The sequence below is a fragment of the Bubalus bubalis genome, chromosome 3 (assembly GCF_019923935.1).
Source record: "Bubalus bubalis isolate 160015118507 breed Murrah chromosome 3, NDDB_SH_1, whole genome shotgun sequence".
NCBI lineage: Eukaryota > Metazoa > Chordata > Mammalia > Artiodactyla > Bovidae > Bubalus > Bubalus bubalis.
Window position 1 is genome coordinate 107,299,730 of NC_059159.1, and position 27,013 is coordinate 107,326,742.

Sequence of the window (27,013 nt, forward strand, 5' to 3'; positions counted from 1 at the left end):
AGGGTACTTGGCACATATGCCCTCAGTAAATGTAAGCTCTAAGTGGATGATGATAATGATAACGACAGCATTGTCTGGTAAAAAGTGTCATAACCATAAAAGCTGAAGAAGTCTTCTCTCTCAACTTTCAGTTTTCAAATGGAGAGTGAAGAAGAAACATCTGTACCACTTCCTAATAAGTGGGACTTTCAGATGATTGAACTCCATTAGTGGTAAAAATTAATTTCCTACCAATAAATTGAGCTGCAGGTAAAAAAAAAAAAGGCATGCAGATGCTGAATTATGGTTGCATTTAGTTTATAAATTAGTTAGTATGAGACAGGAGAAAATAGAGCACCCCTCCCACTATTTAATACTCTGTTTTTTGTTGCATTTACTAGTCATATTAGCGTGAAGCTAGATAAAAGCAAAAGGGCAAATTAGGAGCTTCCCCCTTTCTCAGTAATAGCACTCACTGTCTTCAAGCATCTTAGAGGTTAGGTAACTCTTGCCTGTGCAGCTGTCATCCTCTAAAGTTAAAAGTTTTCCCCTAAAGCATGTAGTTTATGAATCTATAGATTTGGGGCAGCAGCTTCAAGCTTCTGTAGATCATTTGACCTTGTCCTCAAAATATACCTACAAGGTATCAGCTACCTGGAGGGAAAGATGCATCTCGAGGAATGGTAACCCTTGAAACTTCTTGAGTCTTTTTCTGATCTCTTCCCCTTTCCTCTAACAATTTTGAGAGGGACTGGGTTCATGGTGTTTATCAGGCTCAGCCAAATGTGTGTCTGTGCATTTTATTATATGCCAGGAAGGACAGTAGCATGACAGCAGGAATTCAAAACAGGGTTTACAATGAATAAATGAGAATAAGCCTCTGGGATTAGTCCCGACTGAAAAGTTCAGCGCGATCAGGGAAGGTTGCTACCGCTGTTGGGATGGGCAAATGGTTTGCTGCAGGGAATAGGATTCACTGATGCAGCTACATTTTTAGTTCCTGATGGCCTCTCCACCCGCCACGGGGTTCATCTCTCCTCAGACAGACTCAAGAGTGAAATTCTTAGAAATGTGTTTTTTCTTATTTTGCAGCCTTCGAAGTTGTCCACTTGATTGCAGGTGAGCTTCTCAGTTCATATCTGTTAGACCACAGAAACTGTGTCTCTCTAAAAATTACTATAGTCTTAGAGAAGAAGATGAGAGAATTTTCTTCCACAGAATCAAATTAAAAAGCAAGAAAACAAAGGACGCTTTTTGATGAAAGTAGTGGAAGGGTTTAGTTCAGTTCAGTCACACAGTCATGTTCAACTCTTTGCGACCTCATGGACTGCATCACGCCAGGCTTCCCCGTCCATCACCAACTCCCAGAGCTTGCTCAAACTCATGTCCATCAAGTCAGTGATTTCATCCATCCATCTTATCCTCTGTCATCCTCTTCTCCTCCTGCCATCAGTCTTTCCCAGCAACAGGGTCTTTTCCAAGGAGTCAGTCCTTCACATCAGGTGGCCCAAGTATTGGAGTTTCAGCTTCAGCATCAGTCCTTCCAATGAATGTTCAGGACTGATTTCCTTAAGGACTGACTGGTTGGATCTCCTTGCAGTCCAAGGAACTCTCAAGAGTTTTCTCCAGCACCACAGTTCAAAAGTATCAATTCTTTGGTGCTCAGCTTTCTTTATGGGCCAACTCTCCCACCCACTTCTCCTTTGGAGAAGGAAATGGCAACCCATTCCAGTATTCTTGCCTGGAGAATCCCAGGGATGGCGAAGCCTGGTGGGCTGCCGTCTATGGGGTCGCACCGAGTTGGACACAACTGAAGTGACTTGGCAGCTCCCACCCATACATGACCATTGGAAAAACCATAGCTTTGCTAGATGGACCTTTGTCACAAAGTAATGTCTCTGCTTTTTAATATGCTGTCTAGGTTGGTCATAGTTTTTCTTCAAGGAGCAAGCATCTTTAAATTTCATGGCTGCAGTCACCATCCGCAGTGATTTTGGAGCCCAAGAAAATAAAGTCTGTCACTGTTTCCACTGTTTCCCCATCTATTTCCCATGAAGTGGTGGGACCAGATGCCACGATCTTCGTTTTTTGGATGTTGAGTTTTAAACCAGCTTTTTGACTCTCCTCTTTCATTTTCATCAATAGGCTCTTTAGTTACTCTTCACTTTCTACCATAAGGATTGTGTCATCTGCATATCTGAGGTTATTGATATTTCTCCTGGCAATCTTGATTCCAGCTTGTGCTTCATCCAGCCCAGCATTTTGCATGATGTACTCTGCATATAAGTTAAATAAGCAGGGTGACAACATACAACCTTGACGTACTCCTTCCCCAATTTGGAACCAGTTTCAGCATCAGAAAAGGCATTTAGAAAAGGCAGAGGAACCAAAGATAAAATTGCCAACATCCATTGAATCATAGAAAAATCAAGAGAGTTCTGGAAAAACATCTACTTCTGCTTTATTGACTACGCCAAAGCCTTTGACTGTGTGGCTCACAGAAAACTGTGGAAAATTCTTAAAGAGATAAGAATACCAGACCACCTTACATGCCTCCTGAGAAATCTGTATGCAGCTCAAGAAGCAATGGTTAGAACTGGACATGGAACAGTGGACTGGTTCCAAATCAGGAAAGGAGTGGAAGGGTAGGCAGGCTCATTTTGCGATCATAGCATGGAGTATTTTCATTGAGAGAAGCCTGTGTGTATGGAGTCTTTACTGCTTACAAGGCCTATTAAGGACATCATTTGATGTTTACAACAGACATTGTGTCTCTACTTCATAAATGAGTAAAGCAAGCCCAGAGAAGCTGACAGACTTGTCTAAGGTCACTGTGCTGGAAGTACGATGGTCTGACTCCAGGTTTGGAACTTTTTTTTTTTTGCTATAGTCATACTGGCACTAATATGTTGAACACTTTTAGAAGTGTCCCAGATACCCAAGTGGAAGGCCCAAGTATATACACCCAACTATATTTGCAACTTTTGCATGTTTTAAAGTTAACTTTATACATTATCCATAAAGCCATCAGTTCTTTTTTCCCTGCTTGCCGGTTGGGTTAATCCTTTAGGAGAAAGATAGCAAACAGGCAGAGAGAAACATGTAACATGTAAATAGTAAAGGACAACAATCAAAACCCTGGTTTATGGCTTAAAAGAAGACACTAAAAAAAATGGGTGTTGTGTAAAATGTAAAGATGGAGAAGGCAATGCACCCCACTCCAGTGCTCTTGCCTGGAAAACCCCATGGATAGAGGAGCCTGGTGGGCTGCAGTCCATGGGGTCACTAAGAGTTGGGCACAACTGAGCGACTTCACTTTCACTTTTCACTCTCATGCATTGGAGAAGGAAATGGCAACCCACTCCAGTGTTCTTGCCTGGAGAATCCCAGGGATGGAGGAGCCTGGTGGGCTGCCGTCTATGAGATCGTGCAGAGTCGGACACGACTGAAGCGACTTAGCAGCAGCAGCAGCAGCAAAATGTAAAGAAGTGGTGAAGAACAGCAAAGAATGATACCAACTCTTTGTTCTATTCTGTTTGAAGGACTTAGAGAGTGGGGACTGGATGGCTATTTTTAATATCTTCCCTGATATTCTCTCTTGAAAAAAAATTAAAATAACTACAATCCACATTTATTTGTTTGTCTGAACTTTGCTGAGGCCCTAGGCCATAGGTTCTTTCGTCAGACCTTTGAAGCCCCCATTTTGCCTTTTTACTTCCTCCATTTAAAGACTGTGGCTCCATGCAAGTGACATGATAGCCTTTTAGCTGTTATCAAAGACGAAAGGTGAGGGGGTCAAAAGCCCCTTAGTAAACTCGTGCTTTGATTTTCTAATCCTTGCTGCTGCTTTTAAGTTTTAAGGATTAGATTCAGCACCCTCGAGGTATATGCTATGAAGGGTCTCTGTACTTACTGGCTCTCAGAAACTGTCCAGTAAACGATTGATCACAGTTCCTGAGATCATCTATTTTTCTTTCATTATGATAACAAAGTAAGATCCTTGCGGCCAGAATCGCATCCTCAAGCACATTTTTCATTCCTTCCATATGTAATAACAGCCCCTGCTGAGTTTCTTTGATGTTACTTTTGTCTCATTTGATGAATTATGCTTCGGAGGAAATGGCAGAACCAACTGGGCAGAATACACAGATTGCAGTTGAGAAAGTCAAAGGCTATGAAATGAGCTTCATTTCCTTGACTTCATGCTGTCTCAGAAATAAATAACTTTGAGGGCTCTTTGGGAACGGTGCCAAGGAGAACCAATGGTTCTGTTGGTGATCTGTAACTCGCCTCAGACAAGTGTCCAGTGTTTGTGTGAGGCTGCTGGAGACTTATTGGTGTTTAGGGCCCCAGTGAAATGTAGCTTGAGGGGGGTGTGTATATGTTTCTGTCTCCTTCCTTTGTCCTGTCAAGGCCACTGATAATGTTGTGTGTCAAAGAGATTTGGAAGCTTAGCATTCCAGTTTAGACTCTCGTGGTTAGCATTTAAACAAAGGATCTTCATTCTTATTCTGTTTTGTCTTCCATTTACATTCCAGTTCCCATTCTGTTTTTTTCTATATTGATACATTTTGAGGACTAACTTTATATGCAATAAAGTGTGTACATTTTAATCACTTTTTAAATAATTTTTTACATATGTTTATGCCTGTGTCAACAGCACCCAGAGCAGGATATTAGTCCCAAGGGTAATCACTGTTTGACTTCTACCTTTGTAGATTGCTTTTGGCTGTTCTGGAGCCTCATAAAGAGGAAGTCATAAAGTATGTACTCTTTTGTGTTTGATTTTTTCATTCAACATTATACATGTACATGTCATTGAGTAAAGAATTCATTGTATAGTGCTATTCTGTTCATGGACATTTGGGTTGTTTCCTGTTTGGGGCTATTGCAAGTAATAATGCAAGGAACATTCTTGTACATGGCTTTTAGTAGACATAAACACTGATTTCTCTTGGCTGTATACCCCAAAGTGGAATTTCTTAATCACAGAACATGTATATATATTTTCTTTTAGTAGGTAGTATGATGTACTACCAAACATTTCCCCTAAGTTATTGTACCAATAAACACTCCTGAGTTCCTCAACTTTGAAAGTACACTTTTCTTCTGCAATATTTTTGTTCTAGATTGGTGATATTAGTTAATGGAGACATTTTCAGTTCATCTCAGATTATACATGTACACATGTTTTTGTATTTCACATTCATTCAGTATGGATTCAGAAGTGCATATTTGCCTTGTCATATGCTTGAAGATTTAATTTTAAACTGCTCCTAGGAATTAAAAGGCAGCTATGTGTTAGTTTGAAAAAAATATTAAGCACAGTAGTTTACTAAGTAGGTGTTTGCTTTTTATGATTTACTCTTAAGTGTGGTATTTACTTCATACCCAGAGTTAAAACCAGAAGAGTGAATTCATTCAGGGAAGAGCTAGATCCTGCATCTGATGTTTTTTTTGTAACAGGCTGAATTGCATTTTTGCCTTTTATTTAATAGCTGAATTGCTGCTTTCTCTCATTTATTTTTTATTCCTTTGAGAGGAAGGAGTAACACTGCTTAGAATTCTCAGCCCTGAGCATTTTGATTCTGTCAAGTGTATATCAGCAGATGGTTAAAAAAGAATGGAAACTTAGAACTTAAATGTCTTAGTTCACATCTTGGATTCATTCAGGTAACCTACCTGCATGGGCTGGAGGGCACTGTAACTAATGATAGTCTTTATATGAGAAGAATTATCAAAGTAAAGAACACATAGAATCAGTCTAGAAAGGCCTATTAGGCTGGATTTTCAAAAACTAGAGTTCTCTTCCCTTTTGGACAGAGCTATATTAGTCCGTGTATTCATTCATCACTTGAATGAATGATTCAACATTCAATGATTCAACGTACAATGATTCAACACTTGCTTATTGAGTGCTATATGCCAGGCCTTATTCTGGATACTAGGTGTATGTCAGGGAGCCCCCGTGGAGTTTGGATTCTTGAGGACAAAGAGGCAAGAAAACATTGTGTACATATTGTCATGTGGTGCCCTGGAGGATAAATTAAAACAGAGTTGGGGGATGGGAGTGTAGGCTTGGTGGTGGACTCTGCTGTTGCTTTTTATGAGGAAAGGTCAAGGAAAACCTCTTAGTCAATGATGTTTGTACAGAGAGCTGAAGGGATGGAACAGTGTAGATGTCCACTGGAAGGAAAAGTAAGCTGAGTGGAGGGGGAACATGCCTGGTGGGCCAAAGGACAGTAAGGAGGCCTCTGCAGTTGGAGGGAAGGCAGTGAGCGGGGAGAGCAGTTGGAGGTGGGTAGGCAGAGGGATGGCAGGGACCCAGACAGAGCACTATAGGTCATTGTAATGACTTCAGCTTTTTCCCTGAGTGGGAATCCACCAAAGGATTTTGAACAGGGAAGTGACTATTCAAGTTTTATTTTAAGGATGACCTTGAAGGTTGGGTGGACAAGTGACAAGGGTAGAAACAGGGAAATGGGTGAAGATGTCTAATAGGTGTGTTCAGGTAAGAACCAAATAGCATAGATGTTTGATTTTGTGGTTATCACCATCTCTGATCTTTATTAGTGAAGATAATTATTGTTTATCCAGACATGCATGAACAATGTTGGCACATTTGAGTCATGCTAGAATTAATTTAGTAATATACAAATTAGCAATATGCTATGGATTATGGTTAATACTTTTTTCCTAGTCATCTAATATTGATTTTCTTCTGGAAGCTCTTCCTCTCTCACCTGTTCTTATTCAGTACTGTTGTACCATTTGTTCAGTTGTACATGCTCGAACTTCAGTTGTTTGTGACTCCTCTCTCTTCATCCCCTGTACATCCAGACAGTCAGGATCTGGGTTGTTACCTTCCAGTCTCCACACCCATCTCCTTTTCCTGCCATTCCCAACTTTAGTTTAGATCCTCTTTTCATCAAATGGCAACCCACTCCAGTATTCTTGCCTGGAAAATCCCATGGATGGAGGAGCCTGGGGGGCTACAGTCCATGGGATTGCAGAGTTGGATACTACTGAGCAACTTCACTCATCTCAGAGTTAGCTATCAAATTCTCCATCTTTAATTCATGGAGAAAGCATCAAAAAGAATATGGGTTTTGAAGTGACATCTTGATTCAGATTCATTCAGATCTTTGTTCTTCCATGTAGCTATAGGGCCTTTTGCAATTTTTGAACCTCAATTGTCCCTTTTACAAGATGAGCATAACAGTATCTGATTTATAGGATTACAAGGAAAATTAAATGATAAATGTTTAAAGTAACTGGCAGCCCTGGGCATGTAGAGAATGTTGGCTCTTTACACCTTCCATTCTTCCACTTCTATCTATGATCCATCCACCTGGCAAGCCCTAAAGTGAAGTTGTTGTGTTGTTCCTCTTGTTAAAAACCTTCAACAGTTCCCTATTGCCCCACACGTTAAATACAAGCACTTTTTCCTGGCATTCAGAGCTCCAATACTGATTCCAACTTTAATTTCCATCTTTTCCCCATTACCTGTTCTTCTCCATGTACTTCACGTATTAGCCAAGTTCACTATTTTATACCCATGCTGCCAAATCTATATAAAATATTATCTATTAAAATCCTACCTGTCCTTCAAATTCTCCCTCAAATACCATTGCACTTGCAAAGGTGTAGACAGTCTGGAAATGGTTTCTCCCTGTCTGAAGGGTCACTGCACATGGAGGAGGCAACATTGTGCCTGTGCTCTGGAGCCAGAAGGATGCGGTCCCACTGCTTCCTGTCATCCTGGGCACATTACTTAATCCTTGCATCTCAGTTTCCCCTGCAAAATGGAATAATGATACTTCCTTTATAGTTATTGTGAGGATTAAATGAGGTTCTACATGTGATGCACTTTAAATAGTGTCAGGCACTTGGAAAGCTTAAATCAGTTTCTAGAATTACAGGTATGCATAATCAACATTATTTCATTAGCTGGGTGACTACATGAAATAGGGGGATTTCAAATTAAAAGCTGTTTGAGAGACAGTGGAAAAGGTATGGTCTAGTATTTTCATACTGGATTCTAGTACTGGTTCCCATTACTAAACAAGCTGTGTGATGTTGACTATGCCAGCCTCTCTGGATCTTACTTTCCTCAACTGCAAAAAGGAGACCAAACAAAAATCACTAAGCTGTCTTTCAGTTCAAATTAGGCACATGGATATCTGACACCTCCAAATCAAATCAACCAAAACAGAACTCAATTTCTACTCTAAAAGAACTCTTTCCCTGCCTCTGTAAATGATGCTGCCATTTACCCAGTTTAAGTAAAACATCTCTGAGTTGCCTTTGGATTATTTATTTCTTTCACCATTTAAATCTAATCCATCTACACATCCTATTGGTTCTACTTTCAAAATATATCCTGAATCCATCTACGTCTCCCCCATCACCATTGATAGAACCCTAGTCCAGTAATCTCATCTGCCCTGTTGCTATGGTTCCTAATCCATCTTTCTATCTGCACTCTTAGTCTCTTTCAGCCTGTTTTGCAAAAGTGATATAAAACATAAACCAGATAATATCATTCTCCTGCTCAAAACTCGCAGTGAGTTTTCATCATACTTAGACTAAGATCCAAACTCTTTTACCCCCTCATATCACTCTCTCCCTTATGCTTCAGCTGCTCGGCCCTTTTGTTTTCTTGCCAGTTCACCACACTTATGTTTGCCTTGGTCCTTTGCATCTGCTATTCTCTGTGGTTGGAATATTCATTCCCCAGATGTCAGCAGGACTTGCTTCTTGTCATTTTGATCCCAGCTCTGTCTAATTGCACCCTCTCTTCTCCCAGTAGTGCTCCATCACACCGCCCTATTTTATTTTTTCCCTAAGGCTTACCACTATCTAAAAAATAGCTCAGGTATTTATCTCTCCCCCTGACCCTGCCCCAAGTAGAAATTAAATGTTTTCATAGGGCCTGATTTCTACCACAGTGCCTGGCACATAGTTGGCACACAGAAGAAAAAAAGAATCTGACTGAATACACTAAAGAATAAGTATAAACTGATTTTTAATGAGATATGAAAGTTTATATTAATTGCATGACCCAATTATTGTGTTTTTAAAGTTCGAGGTCCTGCTGGTTTTTCCTTCATTTAATCCCTCATACTGAATGAACATGATTGAGCACATATGCTTGTCACATATGATTGTAAATAAAACAATAGTAATACAATTACAGGTTGGTTTTTTCCCTTCTTGACCCGAATAGTTCCCAGATTTACCACTCTTTCCAACTCCTTTCCTACAGTACCACTTTACTGGAAATTCCCATCATTCTCGTCCAGAGGATTGCCTCCTCTCTGTCTTTTTCTGTGGGTTCTAATCTCCCAGTAACGTATTCTCCGGAATGCAGCCAGAGACCTTTTCAGTCGCTATTATACCCATGCTGAAAAACCTTCTGAGTTTTTATTGTTCTCAGGATAAAAGTCCACCACCTCACGCCCCGCTAGCTCACTGTCCACTCCAGGCCATACTCACTCCCTCCCTTCCTGGTTCCCGCCAGCCACAGGGCTGGCGTCCTCGCTTCCCGGGGAGTTATACACCGCATCCTTTTGGCCTGCTTTTCGGGATCTCCAGTGATTGGCCCTTCCTCAGAGAAGGCCTCTCGGGTTAAGACCAACTCCTCTCCTCACCATATAACCCAAAGTCGCAAAGTGCTTCTTTTTCAGAGCTGTAACTTTATAAACATATACTCCTGAATATGGTAACCTTATTAACATGTGTTAAAGCAAGTTTGCGCTCAAAGCTATTTGCGGAAGAAACATATTGACTCTCTTCCCAACCACTCCTCGCCCCTCCCTCTAGGGCTGCGGCGCAGCTCTTACGCTTTCAGCCAGCGCCAGGCACAGACTTTGCAGAGCGCTTGCGCGGAGGGGCACGCATGCGCAGAGGGACGAGCCCGCTGACAGATTCTCGGTGGTGGTGGCGGCGGCCGCGGCCCTGGACTGCGGGGAATGGGAATCCTAGATCTCTGACTGAGCACCGCCCCCGCCTCCGTGCCCGCGACATGGCCCAGGAGAAGATGGAGCTAGACCTGGAGCTCCCTCCGGGCTCAGGTGGGAGCCCGGCGGAGGGCAGCAGCAGTGGCGGCGGCGGGGGCCTCAGGAGATCTAACAGCGCCCCCCTGATCCACGGCCTCAGTGACACTTCTCCGGTGTTCCAGGCCGAGGCGCCGAGCACCAGGCGAAACAGCACAACGTTCCCGAATCGCCACGGCCTGCTTCTGCCGGCCTCCCCAGTCCGCATGCACAGCAGCCGCTTGCACCAGATCAAACAGGAGGAGGGCATGGACTTGATCAATCGAGAGACTGTCCACGAGCGCGAGGTGCAGAACGCAATGCAGATAAGCCACTCCTGGGAGGAAAGTTTCAGCCTGAGCGACAACGACGTGGAGAAATCTGCCTCCCCGAAACGCATCGATTTCATTCCGGTGTCGCCAGCACCGTCGCCTACCCGGGGAATTGGAAAGCAGTGTTTTTCACCATCCTTGCAAAGTTTTGTGAGTAGCAATGGATTGCCTCCAAGTCCTATTCCCAGCCCAACGACCCGATTTACTACCCGGAGAAGCCAGAGTCCCATTAATTGCATTAGACCAAGTGTTCTTGGACCATTGAAAAGAAAATGTGAAATGGAAACTGAATATCAGCCAAAGAGATTTTTCCAAGGCATCACCAACATGCTTTCTTCTGACGTTGCGCAGCTGTCAGATCCGGGTGTGTGTGTATCTTCCGATACCCTTGATGGAAACAGCAGCAGCGCCGGATCTTCTTGTAACTCACCAGCGAAAGTCAGCACTACCACCGACTCTCCTGTGTCGCCTGCCCAAGCGGCCTCTCCATTTATTCCAGTAGATGAACTTTCATCTAAGTGATTCACCCACCCTTCCTGAGACTCGGTTTTGTTTTTGCAATGGAGAGAAAAATCAAGTTGGAACAAGCACTGAACTTTGTCGATTAATTTGAGGCTATTTCCTATTTGACCCTTTTCCTTTTTTGGAATTTCCTGAAATGTTGTTATTCTAGAGAACTTTTATGCCAGATTCCTGCGGATGCCCTTGAATTCAGTGTAGTAATATTTTCAGACTTTTTCCCAATAAGTGTGTTGAAGCATACATCTTTACGCTGCTAATATGTCTAAATACATATGTTATCCCTTGATTTTTTAAAAAACTGAGAGCTCTATTTATTTATGGGATTAAGTTCTGATGAAAATATAAATGTTGAATTAATCAGCATAGTAAACTGATGTTTTAAAATTCCATACTTCATGCCCACACTAATTTTTAATGTTATTGTCAGTGATTGCTAACTTCTATTTGATGAAGAACAATAACTTACCTATGTACAGCTGTTTTTAAAGTGTTAGTTTTATCCATCCAGTGGTTGTCAGTTTTACCCAGGAGTCCTTGAATATTTAATTTTCTGGGTATAGAAGTGGATGGGAGGGGGGGAAGCTGATAAAAGAGCAAAATATGAAAGTTTGCAACAGATCTTTTGAATATACAAAAGTAAACATTTAAACATTTTCTAATGAAATTTTAATAGTAATTTAATATGTCATTACAAATATAACTACTATACAGAATTTCTTCTTTTTTTTTTAACCAGATAGTGCATTCCTATGGGTATATTCCTGAAGTTAAATGGGACAGTGCCTTGCAGTCTTAGCCCACTGTACATAGGCTGAGGCCAGGTTCTTTGTACCACTGCAGACTTTATCAATTGTAGAAAATGTGTGGGAAGCCCTGTTGAACTTGAGCAGAGCGCCTAGGCAGATGAAACTCTCTCAGTCATTGATATGCTTTAATAAGATACTCAGTCGTGCCTCAGTGAAAATTCTTGCCAACAAGGAGCTCAAGAAACTTTTGGCTGCTTTTCTGCTTTGCCCGTCTGTCACCTTCTTGGTTTTCCCTGGCTCAGGAAGGAAGCAGCTGTTTCCTTGCCAACAGGTCCTTCCTCTCCACCTCCCAAGAAACTAGGGCATCATCAGTTAGACAAAGGTACAGTGTGACTCAAATTTCTCACAGTAAGCAACAACAGGACTGTGGAATTGTTTCAGGAACCTCTGTGGTTAAAGCTACAGCTGGAGTTGACTGCCTGGGGGATGTCAGTTAATTAAGGGGCAATGAGTTGCCAGAGAAAATCAGGGGAGAGTCACCTAGGTAAATCATTATTTAATTTAGGTTTTAGTAAAGGTAGAATTATGAAATGTTTTTTTTACACTTAAGACAAAGTATGAAAATATTTAATGACAGGTTTTTTTTTATATGATACTTTATTTCCTGTCTCTTCCTTAACTAGATTACTAGGTAGATAGAAAGAATGGCAAACAAAAGGGAAAGGGGAAAAAAATAAGAGAGACCAAGAAACCAAGAGAAAAAGTTCCGGCTCACTTTAAGTTATTGCCTACAGAGACGTTACAATTATATGGAATTTTTGCAACTATGAGAATAAATGTAACCGGTCAACTCAAGAATTCAGTGAATTACAGCGAGGGTAAGATTGTGTCCACAGGCTTAAAGTTCTATATTCTGGGTAATAGTGTTAATGTGCTCCAGTTCTGACCTTGTTGCTCAAATTCACATGTATATATCCAACTTCCTGTTGGGCGCTTTGACCTACTCCCAGAGGTTCTTTAACCTCAGCATCTCCAGAGCAAAATTTAGTATCTTTTCTTTTAACCTGTTCTTGGATGATCTAAAATTGTCATCTTGTCTAATTTCCTAAACTCAAAACCGGGGGCAGCATCTTGGACTTTCCCTCTTCCTGTGCTGCCACATCCAGCTCAATCACCATGTCCTGTCTGCTTGCAAACTGAGTCTCATATCTCCCTTTCTCTATCTCTGTTGCCCCTGAATTTAGCTTAAGTCCCCGCCTAAGTGATCTCCCAGCCTATTTTCTTACCTCCCTTTTGATCCAGGCTTCATACTGCCTCTAAAGTAGACTTTCTAAAATACTTAATTTTGTCATCCTCCTGCTTAAAAACTTTATATGCTTCACCATTTTGTACATTTTAGTGATGCTTTCTTCAGCTTGACATAGAAGGTCCTTCATGAACTGTCTATACGCTAAAACAGTATAGGCATCCTCTGCTCATCCTGTCCCAGTTACATGTCCTTTCTTCTTTGTAAACCCTAGACCAGTTTGTAATCTTTAAATATGCCTTGTACTTTAATGTATTTGTACCTTTGATTAAATTGTTTCTTTCCCTAAAATGCCATTCCTGTCCTTTTCACCCTGGAAAATGCTGTTTCTTTTTATTGCATTTGAATTTAACTATGAAATAATGTATACTTTCTACTTATAAAAATATTTAAACAATGCAGGTATCTATATAGTAAAAAGTGAAAATTTGTCTGTACTATGTAAAATTCATCTTCCTTTCCTATAGGTAATTTCTGTTAATAATTCAGTTTATATTGTACAAGATATTACTCTGCATTCCATGTATATAGGTATATAAATTTCAGAAAACCAACATCTCACTGACATCTCTTTTCTTTCCCTCATATCTAATCATTCACCAAATCTTATTGATCTTGTCTTCTAGAATCTGTCTTCTTTTCATCTCAGCTGCCACCCAGATCCAGCCTACCATCGTGTCTCGCTTAGGCCTCCTGATTCCCACTTGTCCCTTCACACTCTCTGCTTGGCTTACCTGTTCATCTTCCATAGATCAACCAGAGTAATCCTTTTAAAGTTGCAGATCAGATCCTTACATTTCTCAGCTTAAAGCTTTTCATCTGCTTCCTGTTCTTGTGGTATACCAAAAGGTATTCATTCTAGCTTAGGAGGCCCTGTGCAATCTGGCCCTTGCCTTTCCCTCCCCTTGTTTGCATTCCACCCTTACTGGCTTGCTTCTCATTCAGTACATCTTGTTCTCTCCTGTCTTACCACCTTTTACCAGATCCTCTTCCCTGAAGGTATAGAGAAACTTATTTCTGTAAGTTTGTTTTTCTATATCGGTGGTAAGTTTTAAATCCAATAAGCCTCTAAGTTTTTATAGACAATTTACATTATTGTTCATAACTCCAGTCATTACTCTGTAAAATGTAAGGGGCTAGCTGATATAAGAATTATCCTTCAAAAAACATTTATAAGGTATTAGTATTGTTAATCTATAAACTTGGTGCTAGAAGCCCCAAAGCACAAACATTGAGTTAAAGTACAGTTCATCATATGTAACAAACCTCTGTTGTATATTTTCCTTTGTTATGTTTGTTAAAAATAGCAGTGCAAGTGGAAAAAATAATTAGTAGTCACTAAATCTGCAACTGCAGGATGTCAGAACCTTTAAGCATACTTAAAAGATTGATTGTAATCAAGAATAATCGGTATGGGGTTGCCTTCAGTGGTTCTCATTTATCTGTTCAGCCAGCTACATACCTACAACAAGAGACCTCTCTCAGATAGTTGGCATATAATTGGGAAAGGGTCAAGGCTTATGAGGGAAACAGGACTGAGAATTGTTTTCTTATTGGCATGTTTTTAGGTCAGTAGAAAAAGTCTGAAGTTCCAAGAGAGAAGTGGGATACTGGGGGTGGCAGTGGCGGGGAGGGAATAGTTGCCAAAGCAACAAACCAAAGATGGTGATGTAACTGACATTTCCTGAGTAGCATCAGAGAATAGAAGAACGAGTTGGTCTTGGAAAGCACTGCCCCCCCCGCCCTCCTTTTGCAATAGGAAAGAGAGTGAAATGGCTAGACAGCAAAAGCAGTAAGTGTTGATTCATGTTGCAGGAGTTTAGGGGTATGGAGGAAGGCATATGAAAATTGAAAGAATTTCTGATTCCTTCTATTTTCCAATTTTTAAAGAGTGTAGGATATTTGAGGGTAGGGCAGGAGTACCTTTCGAAGTTTGAGTGAAGTAAAGGTTTAATGCTGCCTCTGTGAGAATCTGTAAAGGAGTGACAAGGGTGAGTAGGAGTTTTGTTAGGCCACATTAGATGGCAGGTCCGAAAGAAGTAGATTGGATTAACCTAGGTTTGGGAGTTGGTTACACAGGTACTTGGTAAAGCCCAGTGTGTGAAGCAATTAAAGGTTTTGCTGAAAGTGGAGTTGAGTGATTGGCCAAGATCTTGAAGATGTTACAAGAAGTCAGCAGTGGGTCATGGACTAGGCTGTTTTTTCAAGATCTTCCATTCCATTTGACCATGACAAAGTATATGGAGAGTCTGATCTCACTGCAGAACTCAGTTTATCAGTTTTGTCCATGTTTTTTCATGTTCATTTTATTCAGAGAATCAATCCTAAATCAGCAAGCCTTGAATTCTGTTTAGATGATTAAAAAAAAACAACACAAAAAAAAACCTTTTTTTGAGTCAGATTGCTCACTGTAGCCAAGACAGTTCTTTATGCCTTTCCTACCTTGCCATCCAACTAAAAAAGTTTTCTTAAAAGTTAATATGACCTTTATATTCAAATGTCTATTATAGAGTACTTAACTGCGTGTCAGGCTATGTTCTAGCTGCTAAACAAATGTATTATTTCATTTAATGTTCATCACTGTCCTCTGAGTAAATTAGTGCCATTATTATTCTCATTTTATTAGTGAGGAAATGGAGTCACAGAGAGATTAGGTAACCTGCTCAGGATTCCGAAGTAGGAGGCAGGCAACATACTGTAGTGGTTAAAAACAGGCTGTGGAGCCGGGTGGCTGAGGTAAGGATTAAGTGGGTCACTACATGTCAAGCTCTTACAGCAATGCTGGCAATTTCTGTGGAAGTATCAACTACCATTACTATCCTTGTGGGGATGGTTGTTGTCATTATATTATTGTTGTCATCTAGTGTGGACTTGCTGAGGAATCTTTTATCATCCTTGACGGGTGAAACTCCTCCTTTCACACTCAGTAACAACATACCCTTTACCCTTCTAGGCAGCCTGTCCTTTTATAAGATGAGTGTTTTCAACATCGGATTCTTCTTAGAGTGAGCAAACATTTCCCTCTGTAAGTTCCACCATTTAATTCATGTCCAATTCTCTGGAAAATGCAGAACAAGTCTTATCTCTTATTTATATGATAACCTTCCCTTCACAAATCAGAAACACTGATCCCTCAGTAATTACCTCTTCTTCTGGATTTGGGGACTCTTGAGGAATTTTTTCACTGTGCTTTCTTCATAAAGTAGAGCTATCCTTGCTTGGCAGGTAGGATTTTCACAAGACAGTGATCCTTTTAAGACTGTTTCCTTTCCCTCATAGAAAAACAGGAGATGGTCTAATAACTTGAATCATTGCCAGTAGTAATAATAATTGGCACGAATGCTTATTGAGTATTCAGTATGGGCCTAGACACTATTTTCTGTGCTTCAATCCTCATGACAACCCTATGAGGTAAATGCAAGGATTATTCCCATTTAACATGAGAAAGCCAAATACATTTTCTCAAGTCTCTCTTACTTTATTTTCTTCTCCTTTTGAATTTAAGTCTTTCTGTCATTTCCTATGAACAAACTTTTGGTTTTGTTTTTGAGGTGAAGCCTATTTTCCAGCTTGCTAGTGTTACCACTTCTGATTTGAATCAAATGATATGTTTACTTAAAATGGTGGCTTTCGACATTATTATCATATTAGAGGAAGCAATCAGGAGGATTGTTTTCTTTACTAAGGGTTAAAAAAAAGTAGAATAGAAGGAAATCATAGTTTACATATTTTAAAACTGATTTGCTATTTTAAATAAGAAATCCCAAACTACAAATTTTAGATTGTTTTAAAAAACGTGTATAAATAAAAAATACGTATATATGTTATATATGCTTTGTTATACTTGAGTTATACAATATCCTTGGGTGTCCTTAGATTATTCTCCTAGGGAAACAAGCAAGAACCGCTTGATCCCTCCTCCCTCAAATAAACTCTATATGGTAAAAATGTATCATTTTTAGAGGAAAAGCAACAGGATTTAAATAAGTGATAGTTGCTCAGTCATGTCTGACTCTCTGCAACCGCACAGACTGGAGCCTGCCAGGCTCCTCCATGGAATTCTCCAGACAAGAATACTGGAGTGGGTTCCATTTCAGTATTTAAACAGCAGGATTTAAAGAGTGATCCAAAAACCTTTTATTACCTACATAACAAATTCGCCTTCTTTCTCTGTAAGAAGCTATCCCCAGAGGTTAGAGATTTAAATTCAGAACAATTGAACAATCCCTGAGAAACTTTTTTTTTTAACCTTTACTTCATAAAAAATCACTTCACTGTTCAGCCAAAGGACCCAAAAAAGGAAAACTTAGAGTGCAATTAGTTGGTGGTCAGACTTCAAATTTCAGTGTCACATCCCTGCATTAGATACTTGGAAACAAACCATTGAAAGCCACAGTTTATTCTAAAAGGTTGCTGTCATTTTTGGAAGTTCAATAAATATTTTCAAATCACCTGAAAAGTGACTTTTGGTTCTACCTGTAAGAGAAAAGAATCTGAAGAAGCACAGGTAGATAGAGATAATTGAATCACTGTACTGTACTCCTGAAACTAACACAGCATTGTAAATCAACTACACTTAAATTAAAAAATAAAAATAAGGAAATTAGCTTTAGGGAGGTTAGGTGATTTACCCAAACTCACAGAAATAGTAAGTGGATGCAGATAAAATTTGTACATATGTAGCTTGCTAGTGAAAATAGTTTTATAACAAGTTAGGCAGATAACATCAAATACTCCAATCTTGTGCATGGACAACTAAATGTACACTCACATTCGCACATATACACACCTGACCTACTTTATGAGTCTTGTTCTGTATGCTTGGAGCCATATTTACCTTTATTTCCATTTTAGATTTCCTCTCCTTAGTTTTCAGATAGGTAGGTTAGATGTTGTAAATTATTCACACATATACATATATAGGTACTGTTGGCAAGAGTGTTTGGTGCCTTGATTTTGCATCAATTTCCAAATTCCAGTTGCTGCCCTAAAAGAGCAGGTATTTTGTTCTCATACATAGGGTTTCTTTGTGCCTGATTTCTATTTCTCCTATTTGAACTTTTGGAATATACTTGGGTAGATGTAAAAATCACTCATTAAATTCTCAGACAGCATGACTGAAGCTAGAGAGCAGAGAACATATCACTTTTATTTACCTGTGAAAGTTGAGTTCTGTATCAATGCCAGGGATAGTTCTGGTTCTTTTCCAATTGCCTACAACAGTCTTCCAAAGCAAACTGACATCTAAGGCTTGGCTAGCAAAGCAGGTTGTGAAAGAAGACAATTGAAAAAGATCTTTTGTGCCCTTGCAAAGTAAAATGATTGGTTGATGTAGCCATTCCTGTGATTCAGACAATCCCTTCCCCTTACTTTCAGGACAAAGAATGATTTTACTGTTGCAGTGCCAGGAGGATTACTGGAACTTCAGTGATGAGTAGCTATTGAGTGTTGGTGTCTTTTGGACAGTAGAATGAGAGCTGTTGAGAAGGGGATGGGAGTGAGGAGATGAGTGGATTGGAGATACCTTTTGGCACCTGAGCCCTCACTACATTGTGAACTCCCTGTGGGCTAGAGGGTGACATTGATGGTGGTTTTCTTCATGAATGTTTGTTTTTCCTTTGTTCCACTTCATTTGGGATTTGGGGTTGAATCAGTGTCTTCTAAAAAATGGTGAATAATAATCCAGTGATACTGATAATTATCTTTTGTTATTATTGAAGATTACTTTGAGTCAAGAATTAAAGTTCTTGGAACTTTTTACCACTTTATACTAGGTTTAAAACTCAATTAAAATAGTCTTTCTCAAGGCCCCATTTTACCACACTATTTGCTACCTGAATTTCTAAAATGCACACCTGAAATCAACTTTAATGGCTACCCCTTTACTTCAGGATTAAGTCCAGTTACTCAGTATGAGAATTTGCACGTCTCCACAGACCCCCGGAACCCCCTAGCTACACTGCACTGCCTGGGTTGCCCCAGCTTCCTGCTCTCAGCACTAGCTGCACTCTGACAAGCTGTGTCCTTACTTAGAACTGTACCTCCTCCTTCCTCTGCACTCCCTACCAACCTTCTTTCCTTAACTTAGACCGAGGGGATGCAGCTTCTGAGAAGCCTTTCCTGATGCCTCTGCCTCTCCAGCCCTGGTCAGTTAGATAGCTTTCCTCTGCGATCTTGTTATACTCGGGCCTTGCTTCTATAAAGGCACTTAACAGGCTGACATGTATATGTGTGGTTTCTTGACTCTCTAACCTGCGTAAAAGCAAAGCCTGTCTTTTACTTCTGCCCCTAATGCCTGTGCATAGAACGTTATAGTTACTCAAATTTACATTGAGTAGATGATTAATGGATGGATAAGTGGGTGGGAAAATGGCACAGATTGTTTTAAAGAGAAAGGAATGTAATAAGATTCTTAGGGGAACAAGCTCAGTCACATGGTTGGGTTCTTTATAGTTTGCTAAGAGACTAGAAATTCATTCATTAAGTAATTTTGATTTGAGCACCTGCCTCACACTAGCTAGTCCCTTAGGATACATCAGTGTACAAAACAAAGACTCCCATCTGTATAGAGTACACATTTTGCTGATATTCTAACAGGGTGGAGGGAGAGCAACTAAACATAATAAATAAGTAAATTCTTATACATAATATATATAGTGAGGAATAGCAAGGATGTCAGGGTGGCAGGAGCAGAGTTATTGAAGGGAAAGATAGTTGGAGGGGCTTAGAGAGGTGGGCAAGGGTGGGGACTGTTGCAGGTACAGGTGACATAAGGTCTTGTGTGCCATTAAAGGACACTGACTTTGAGAGATGGAGAGTTTTTGCAGGGGATTGAGCATAGAAATGGCATGACCTATCTTAGGTTTTAAAAGAAACACTCTTGCTGTCTTGACAGTTAACCATGAGCGGCAGGGGAGGAAGCCAGTAAAGACGGAGGGTAGGAACTACTCCCATTAGGGGGACCAATTAAGAGGCTTTCCAACATCTAGTAAAAGATGATGGTGGCTTAAATGAGGGTGGTAACATTGGAGATGAGGAGTAGTTAAATTCTAGATTATATTTTGAAGGTAGAACCAATAGATTTTGCTCTACCTTCAAAGAAGATAGAGCTACAGATTTAAGGTGGGTGTGAGATGCCTGGTGGAGGAGAGAGAAACTGGAAGGAGGGAGTTGCCATCAACTAAGATGTGGAAATCTATGTGTGAGGTAGGATTTTTTGTTCTGGGGGTTTGGTTTGTTTGCTGCTGCTGTTTGGCGGGGGGTGGGCAAGGGAGGTATGGGGACAAGAGGTATTAGGAGCTCAGTCTGGATATATTGAGTAAACAAACTTTATAGACATTCAAGTGGAGGTGTCACGTAAGCAGTTAGATATCCGAGTCTAGAGTTCAGAAAAGAGGACTGGGCTGGAAATACATGACTGGGAGCCTTGTGCCTGTATTTAGAGTCTAGAGAATACATGAGATCATTACAGGTCACACGAATGTGTGTAAAGAATAGAAGAATAGGAACTAACCTAGGAATACACTGTAACATTGAGAGGTCAGGAAAAATAGACTGAGAAGAAACAACCAGGGAGGTAAGAAAACTGTGAGTGTGGTGTCCTGGAAACTATGTGAAGAAAACATTTGATCACTCTATCCTCTTTCATATGTTATCAGTTGCAGCTGATCTGACAAGTGAGGGAGGACCAAGTGTTGAGCCCTGGATTTAGTAGTGTGTAAGTTACAGGTCACCTTGGTGAGAGTCATTTCATTGGAATGATGGACTAAAAGCCTGATTAGAGGAGGTTTAAGAGAGAATAGGATGAGCAGAATTGGAGACAGCCAGATGGCTGAAGAAAGAGATTGAGTTCTTCTAGATCCTTGAGGATAAAGAAGAACTAAAGTGAAAAGGTCACTCCCTTCCCCTTCTTATGGGTAAAATGTTTTTAAGCATTTCAAATATCTCTTTACATATGTATGATTATAATTTGAGACAAAAGCTAAGTCTAGTAAAATTGTTTTATGTCCCCCCCCCTTTTTTTTTTCTATTTAGGACTATTATCAGGAGAAAGAGCTATAAGTAAATGCTTTTACTCCAAACATGAGTAGACTGTTCAAGCAAAAGGTTTACAGATTCACTTCCTTCATGAATTCATCTGGTTCATTTTATTCCCTTGTCATCTATTTATCTTAATGGCTTTTTTTCCACTTATAAATCGAAATTTAGTTCCACACCCGTGACACAATTATTTCTGTCTGCAAGTTTGGCCCAGTTTCTTAACCCAGAGACATTTCCCTCTTCAGTGAGTACTGAGTTTTTTTTTTTAAGTAGTTCATTGTCCTCTTAGGTTTTATATAGGGACAGATTTTTTTTTTCCTTATTCCTTTTCGAAATTGTTGCTGATCAGTGAGAGAGGAGAGTACCAGTTATGATAAGGAAGGAAGAATGCTTTCCCCACTTTGAATTGCTACGATTTCATTCTGATTGTAAAATATTGTCAGGTTCATTCTTGTGGGTTGGGGAGTCTGTCCCAGTCTTTCATACAAGAGGACTCAAGGACATCCAAGCCATATTTGTACTCAGGAGGGAAGAATGCTTTCTCCTGGAATTCCCTCTCTTTCCTGATATTGCGTTTCTGCCTTTCAAGACTCCAATCAAGTCCCGTTTACTCCGTGGAAACTTCTGTGCTTCTTCTGGCTCTGGGTAGTATTGGTTTCCTCTTAATTGCTATACTTACTGCTTGTAGCCCTTACTTTGTTGGTTGGTTTGGGGTTTTTTGTTGTTTTGAGAGAGTAGGAATGGGAGGTGGGCAGTGGAGGGCGTTAAAAGCACTGCATCTGCAGACTAGTAGAACTGCTTTCCCGACCTAGCCCATCTCCCTGCTTTGTGCAAATGAGTTAATCTTTGTGTACCTCAGTCTTTTTACTTGTTAAGTGGGAGTAGTTCCTACCTCAAAAAGAAGTTGTTAGAATTAGAGAAGAGAAAGCATTAGATTTATTTAGCAGAAAACTTATTTGAATAAATGAAAACCTGAAGAATATATATATTATATGTAATAACCCCCTATCTTTATGGCAGATTTCCTGAAAGAAAGAGACAAAGGCTTATATATCTTTCCTAACAACCAGTTCTTCTCTATAGAAAGAACTTGGTTCTTAATAGTGATGATAGATGGAGCTTAGGAAATGTGGTGTGTTTGTGTCTGGAAACCTGTGATATACATGTCATAAGGTATTTCATTGTTGCACATTAGTGTTTCAGGCTTTAGAACTCTTCCAGACTAAAACCCTTCCCATGCACAGGCTAGAGATGATGGTGTGTGAAGTCAATATGCTCTCCTTTCAGTTTTCCTAACACTCATGAAAATTGCTGGGTTTCTTCCTCTCATTCACATTTTCACAGACCAGAATTGAGAAATCTGCTTTAATTTTAACACAATCTATCAAATTCTGTATAATTAGAAGAGTTCAGATGACATTTTCTTTTAAGCAACCTGTCATAAGGTGCATATTTTAATAATGTGAAAAAAGATTAAAAAGAAAGAACCAGGTAGGCTAAAATAAGCAAATATTTTCTGATGATAAAAGCAATACAGATTCATTTCAAAATTAAAATAATTCTAGTAAGCGAAAATAAGTATACTTCACTGAGATGCTGCTGTTAACCTTCTTATGAATGTTGTTCCAGGCTTTTTCTTTGATTAAATATGCACGTGTAATTTTTACACAAAAATGGCATCTACTGTATGGGCAGCTCCACAGACTGCTTTTTTCCATATAACATGCAGTGAATGTTTTATGTATACTTTTGCATCATTTTGCCCTCTGTGGCTATACCATATAATAGGTAACCAACTGATTTTGGCTTCCTAGGATGTTTCTAATTTTTTTTTTTTTTCACTTACAATGTTCTGATGTACACCTGAAAAACTTTTACAGTTTAAAGACCACAGAACTTTCTTGAACTTGTCAACATGAAATAGTTGGTATGTTAATTTCAATTCATTTTTGTCCAATTCTAAAGCATTCTTTTCCAAGTCAGTTTTGAGTGATTTGACGGTCATGTTTGGAGATCCTGTGTGTGACTAGGAAAAAGAAAAGTATAGTTCTCTGAAAATAATCTATATTTCAGTTTTTTTTTTAAATGAGTATGAAATAGCCTTTCTTTAATCCAGGCTAGAATGTTTTGATAATGTCATTTAGGAATATGTGGCTCTGAGGTTTTTATTGCTATCCTATACCTGACTTATCTGTAATTCAGTGTTAGTGAGGTCAGCAGGAGGTCAGTTATTACTGTTCTATCATTCAGTGGGAGAAAGGCTGGACCTTGTGGAGGTGAAGAGGGTGCAGAGATTCGGTGGGTGGTGATGGAGAAGGAGGCCAGGATTAGACAGATATCTGCCTCACAGACTTTAGGGTCTCCACTGTTTTCATCTTTCACAGCTGTGGCAACTTGAGATCTCACATTTTCTAAATTAGTCATTAGTCAAGATATCAAATATTGCCTCCAGCTACCCATTTAAATGTATCAGAAATCTTGACATTAAAATTGGTATTTTTCTGTTCTAGAAATGACATGAAAATCCTTTGTGATATCATGTTTGTCAGTATTACAGTTATAAAATATGACCACCAAATTTATAGATTTTAGCAGAAAGAATAATAGAGATGACTTACACATTTTTGCAGTAAATGTTCAGTGAATACCTACTATGTACCAGGCTCTGTGATGGGGTTGGGGATTCAAAGGGGTGGACAAGTCTTTAAGCTGCTGTTGGTGGGGATACGAACATTAAAAATTAAAAAAGGACAAGACTTTGTAGTGCTTTGCTGTGATATATAGTAGACATATTTTCATAATTGCTGCTGTAAGACTATAGAGGAAAGAATACAAAGGTGTTTACAAAAGAAGCAACTCTTTTTTTTACCTTTTTATTTTGTATTGGAGTACAGCCTATTAACAAACAATGCTGTGATAGTTTCAGGTGAACAGTGAAGGGACTCAGCCATCCATACACGTGTATCCATTCTCCCCTAAACTCCCCCCACCTCATCCAGGCTGCCACATCACACTGAGCAGAGTTCCATGTCCTCTACAGTAGGTCCTTGTTGATTATCCATTTTAAAGCAGTGTGTACATGTCCATCCCAAACTCCCTAACTATCCCTTCCCTCCATCCAAAAGAAGTAACTCTTTAGCAAATTGATAAGTGAGGAGTATCCTCCAAGGGGAAAATGAAGAGGGTCATGTAACATATGCAAACAGCAGAGTATATTCGAGCAGTTTCCAGCCAACAAGAATTGCAATGTTCATTTACAGCAGATAATTAATTCTTAAGTTAAAAAAATTTTTTTTTACTTAATGTTTTCTTATTTCTCTATTTCTGGCTTTTAAGAACCTAATTATTTATTTGTTTATTCCATTTTAGGAAGTTCTTAAATTGATCCTAAAAGAGTAAATGAAATGAACTTGGCTTAATAAGGTGTTCTTGTAACTACTTGTGTCTCAGTGACATTCTTTTTCTCTTGCTTTGAATTTAATAGCTTAGAAATTATGGCTGTAGATTCATAAGGAGATTGAAAGATAAAATAGACAAAGAGTATGTAAGTCAAATTATCTGTGAATTTTTCATGTTGTTAGTAATGCTCCAAAATGTGATCAAGAGCACTGTGCACATCCGTTGGTCTTAGCATTGGAAAAGCCTTCAGCTGTACATCCTGAGACTTCAGATAAAGTGGATTAATAGTGGAAAGGAACCAGAGAGTTAGACTAAATAGATACATTATAAGAGAGCCATAATAATCTTATTTAAATATTTTCCACATTAAAATAAGGCATATAGTACTGCTGTGTTACTGCCAAGATTTTTTAAAATAAATGAATTTGCATCCATGACATTTTTTAAAAATTCTCCATAGAGTACCACAAAATAACTAATGTGAATACTTGAATAAAATAATCTGTTGAAGCCCAGATTTGAATTAAGCTTCCTCAAAGCATAATGATTCCCTTATTAATTTTAATCTTGTTTAATAAGCAAGAATTTTTTTATTTAGGAAGCCTAATTAACAATATTCTGGAGAGTGATAATTTTGGGGTGAAAAAATATGGGGTGAAAAAATATGGGGTGAAAAAATTGGGGTGAATTTCTAGTATGGTTGTAACACTGTTTACTTGGTAAATATTTCTCAAGCACCTACTCTAGGCTAGAGACTCACCTTTCATGAACAGTTTGATCTCAATTTTCTAAAAGACATATTAATTCTCTTGCTTCATGGAATTTATATTATAGTAAAAGGAAATTTTTAAAATAAGAGACAGAAACAATGGACTCCTTGCCAATTACAATAAAGATTAGGGACATCTTGTGTGTAGGGGAGGGAGGAGGCCTGCTTTCCTTGAGCCAAGACACAGTTGTCCTGAGATCGTGATGGAAACTGCTCAGGTAGGGCTATTCAAGGGGAAACGACAAGCCTGGGCGGCACAGAGCTTGAAATTCCAGGGAGACTTAGCGGTATTAACACTAGGGAAAGAGCACATGTGTTTCCATGGATCACTAATAATGACAAAAATGTTTGATCCTTCCTGAATTGCATACAGTTGGGCTGAATTTAAGCATCATAGTTTATCCTTTTCCTTGATGTTACAAGGTTATGTTCAATACTGAGATACCAGCACGGTGGTGAGCTTTGAGGCAGCCTGCCAGGTTAGTGGGATTTGAAATAAATCCTAAAGCTGAAGGTGGGAGATTTCCCTCCCCCCACCCCACCCCCGACTTTCAAAGGAATTGAAATAGGTTAATAATAAGACTAAAAGTTACTCCTGTGAACTTAATACCCCACTTGAAAAGAAGTCTTTGCCAGAGTGATCTGAGTTTCATCAACAGATAAGTGAAAATCTGGACAGTTTTCACTTAAAAGTAAGGTTATTTTGCAGCATAGATCTACCCCAGTAGAGTGTGAAGATGAAGCCCAATCTCAGGTTGAAGTTCACTCCTTAGAGCATCTGCTGTACAGAGTCTTCTTATTTTGTCCTGTGACTAATGCTGCATCGAATTCTGTTGGAATGAATGAAGTAGGCTTGCCCTAGGCTATGTGGGTATCGCAGCCCACTTCAGCCCCTGTGCCATTCTAGAGGCAATGAGGGGATGGAGAGCAAGGCAGTGTGTGAGCATCACAGAAAGCAGATTAGAAGAGACTCTGAAGGAGCAACAGTGGGTGTCTCTGGGCAGTGAGATTGCTGACCACTTGTATTCTCTTTGTGATTTTCTATGCTTACCCAGTATTTCTATAATAGATATGAGTTGCATTTATAGCCATATTTTAAATACTCAAAAAGAGATTCATTAGAAGGAAATGAGATGGAGGGATAAGTCAGGAGTTTAGGATTAACAGATGCACGCTACTATATATGGAGCTTCCCAGGTGGCGCTAGTGGTAAATAACCCACCTGCCAACACAGGAGACATAAGAGATGTGGGTTCGATCACTGGGTCAGGAAGATCCCCTTGAGGAGGGCATGGCAACTCACTCCAGTATTCTTGCCTGCAGAATCCCTTGGACAGAGCCACCTGGTTGGTACTGTCATAGGGTTGCAAAGAGTCAGACACGACTGAAGCAACTTAGCATGCACACACTACTATATATAAATTAGATAAATAATAAAGACCGTCTGTATATATAACCGGAGAAGGCAATGGCACCCCACTCCAGTACTCTTGCCTGGAAAATCCCATGGATGGAGGAGCCTGGTAGGCTGTAGTCCATGGGGTCGCTAAGAGTCGGACATGACTGAGCGACTTCACTTTCACTTTTCACTTTCATGCATTGGAGAAGGCAATGGCAACCCACTCCAGTGTTCTTGCCTGGAGAATCCCAGGGACGGGGAAGCCTGGTGGGCTGCTGTCCATGGGGTCACACAGAGTCGGACACGACTGAAGTGACTTAGCAGTAGCATATATATAACACAGGGAACTGTATTCGATATCTTTAATAACCTACAATGCAAAAGAATCAAAAAAGTATACACACACACTGGATCCCTTTGTTATACTCCTGAAACCAACACAACATTATAAATCAACTATTCCTAATTAAAGAGAAAAGAAAAT

The 27,013-nt window shown here is 39.7% G+C and overlaps 2 protein-coding genes across 9 annotated transcripts in view; both read left to right on the forward strand.

Moving 5' to 3' along the window:
- The window catches only part of PIP5K1B (phosphatidylinositol-4-phosphate 5-kinase type 1 beta), a 338,893-nt gene that overhangs the window by 68,481 nt on the left and 243,399 nt on the right, over positions 1 to 27,013 (forward strand). The window contains exon 1 of one of the 8 annotated variants that reach the window (XM_044939942.2): positions 21,586 to 21,607. The exons of the other annotated variants lie outside the window; for them this stretch is intronic. The gene's annotated coding sequence lies outside the window, so the exon portion shown is untranslated. Of the gene's footprint in view, positions 1 to 21,585; positions 21,608 to 27,013 lie in introns of those variants that run through there. 8 annotated transcript variants of the gene reach the window in all.
- PABIR1 (PP2A Aalpha (PPP2R1A) and B55A (PPP2R2A) interacting phosphatase regulator 1) lies at positions 9,871 to 13,213 on the forward strand. Its single transcript, XM_006050134.4, has one exon. The coding sequence runs from the start codon at positions 9,881 to 9,883 to the stop codon at positions 10,868 to 10,870; it is 990 nt and encodes a 329-aa protein (XP_006050196.1). The 5' UTR covers positions 9,871 to 9,880; the 3' UTR covers positions 10,871 to 13,213.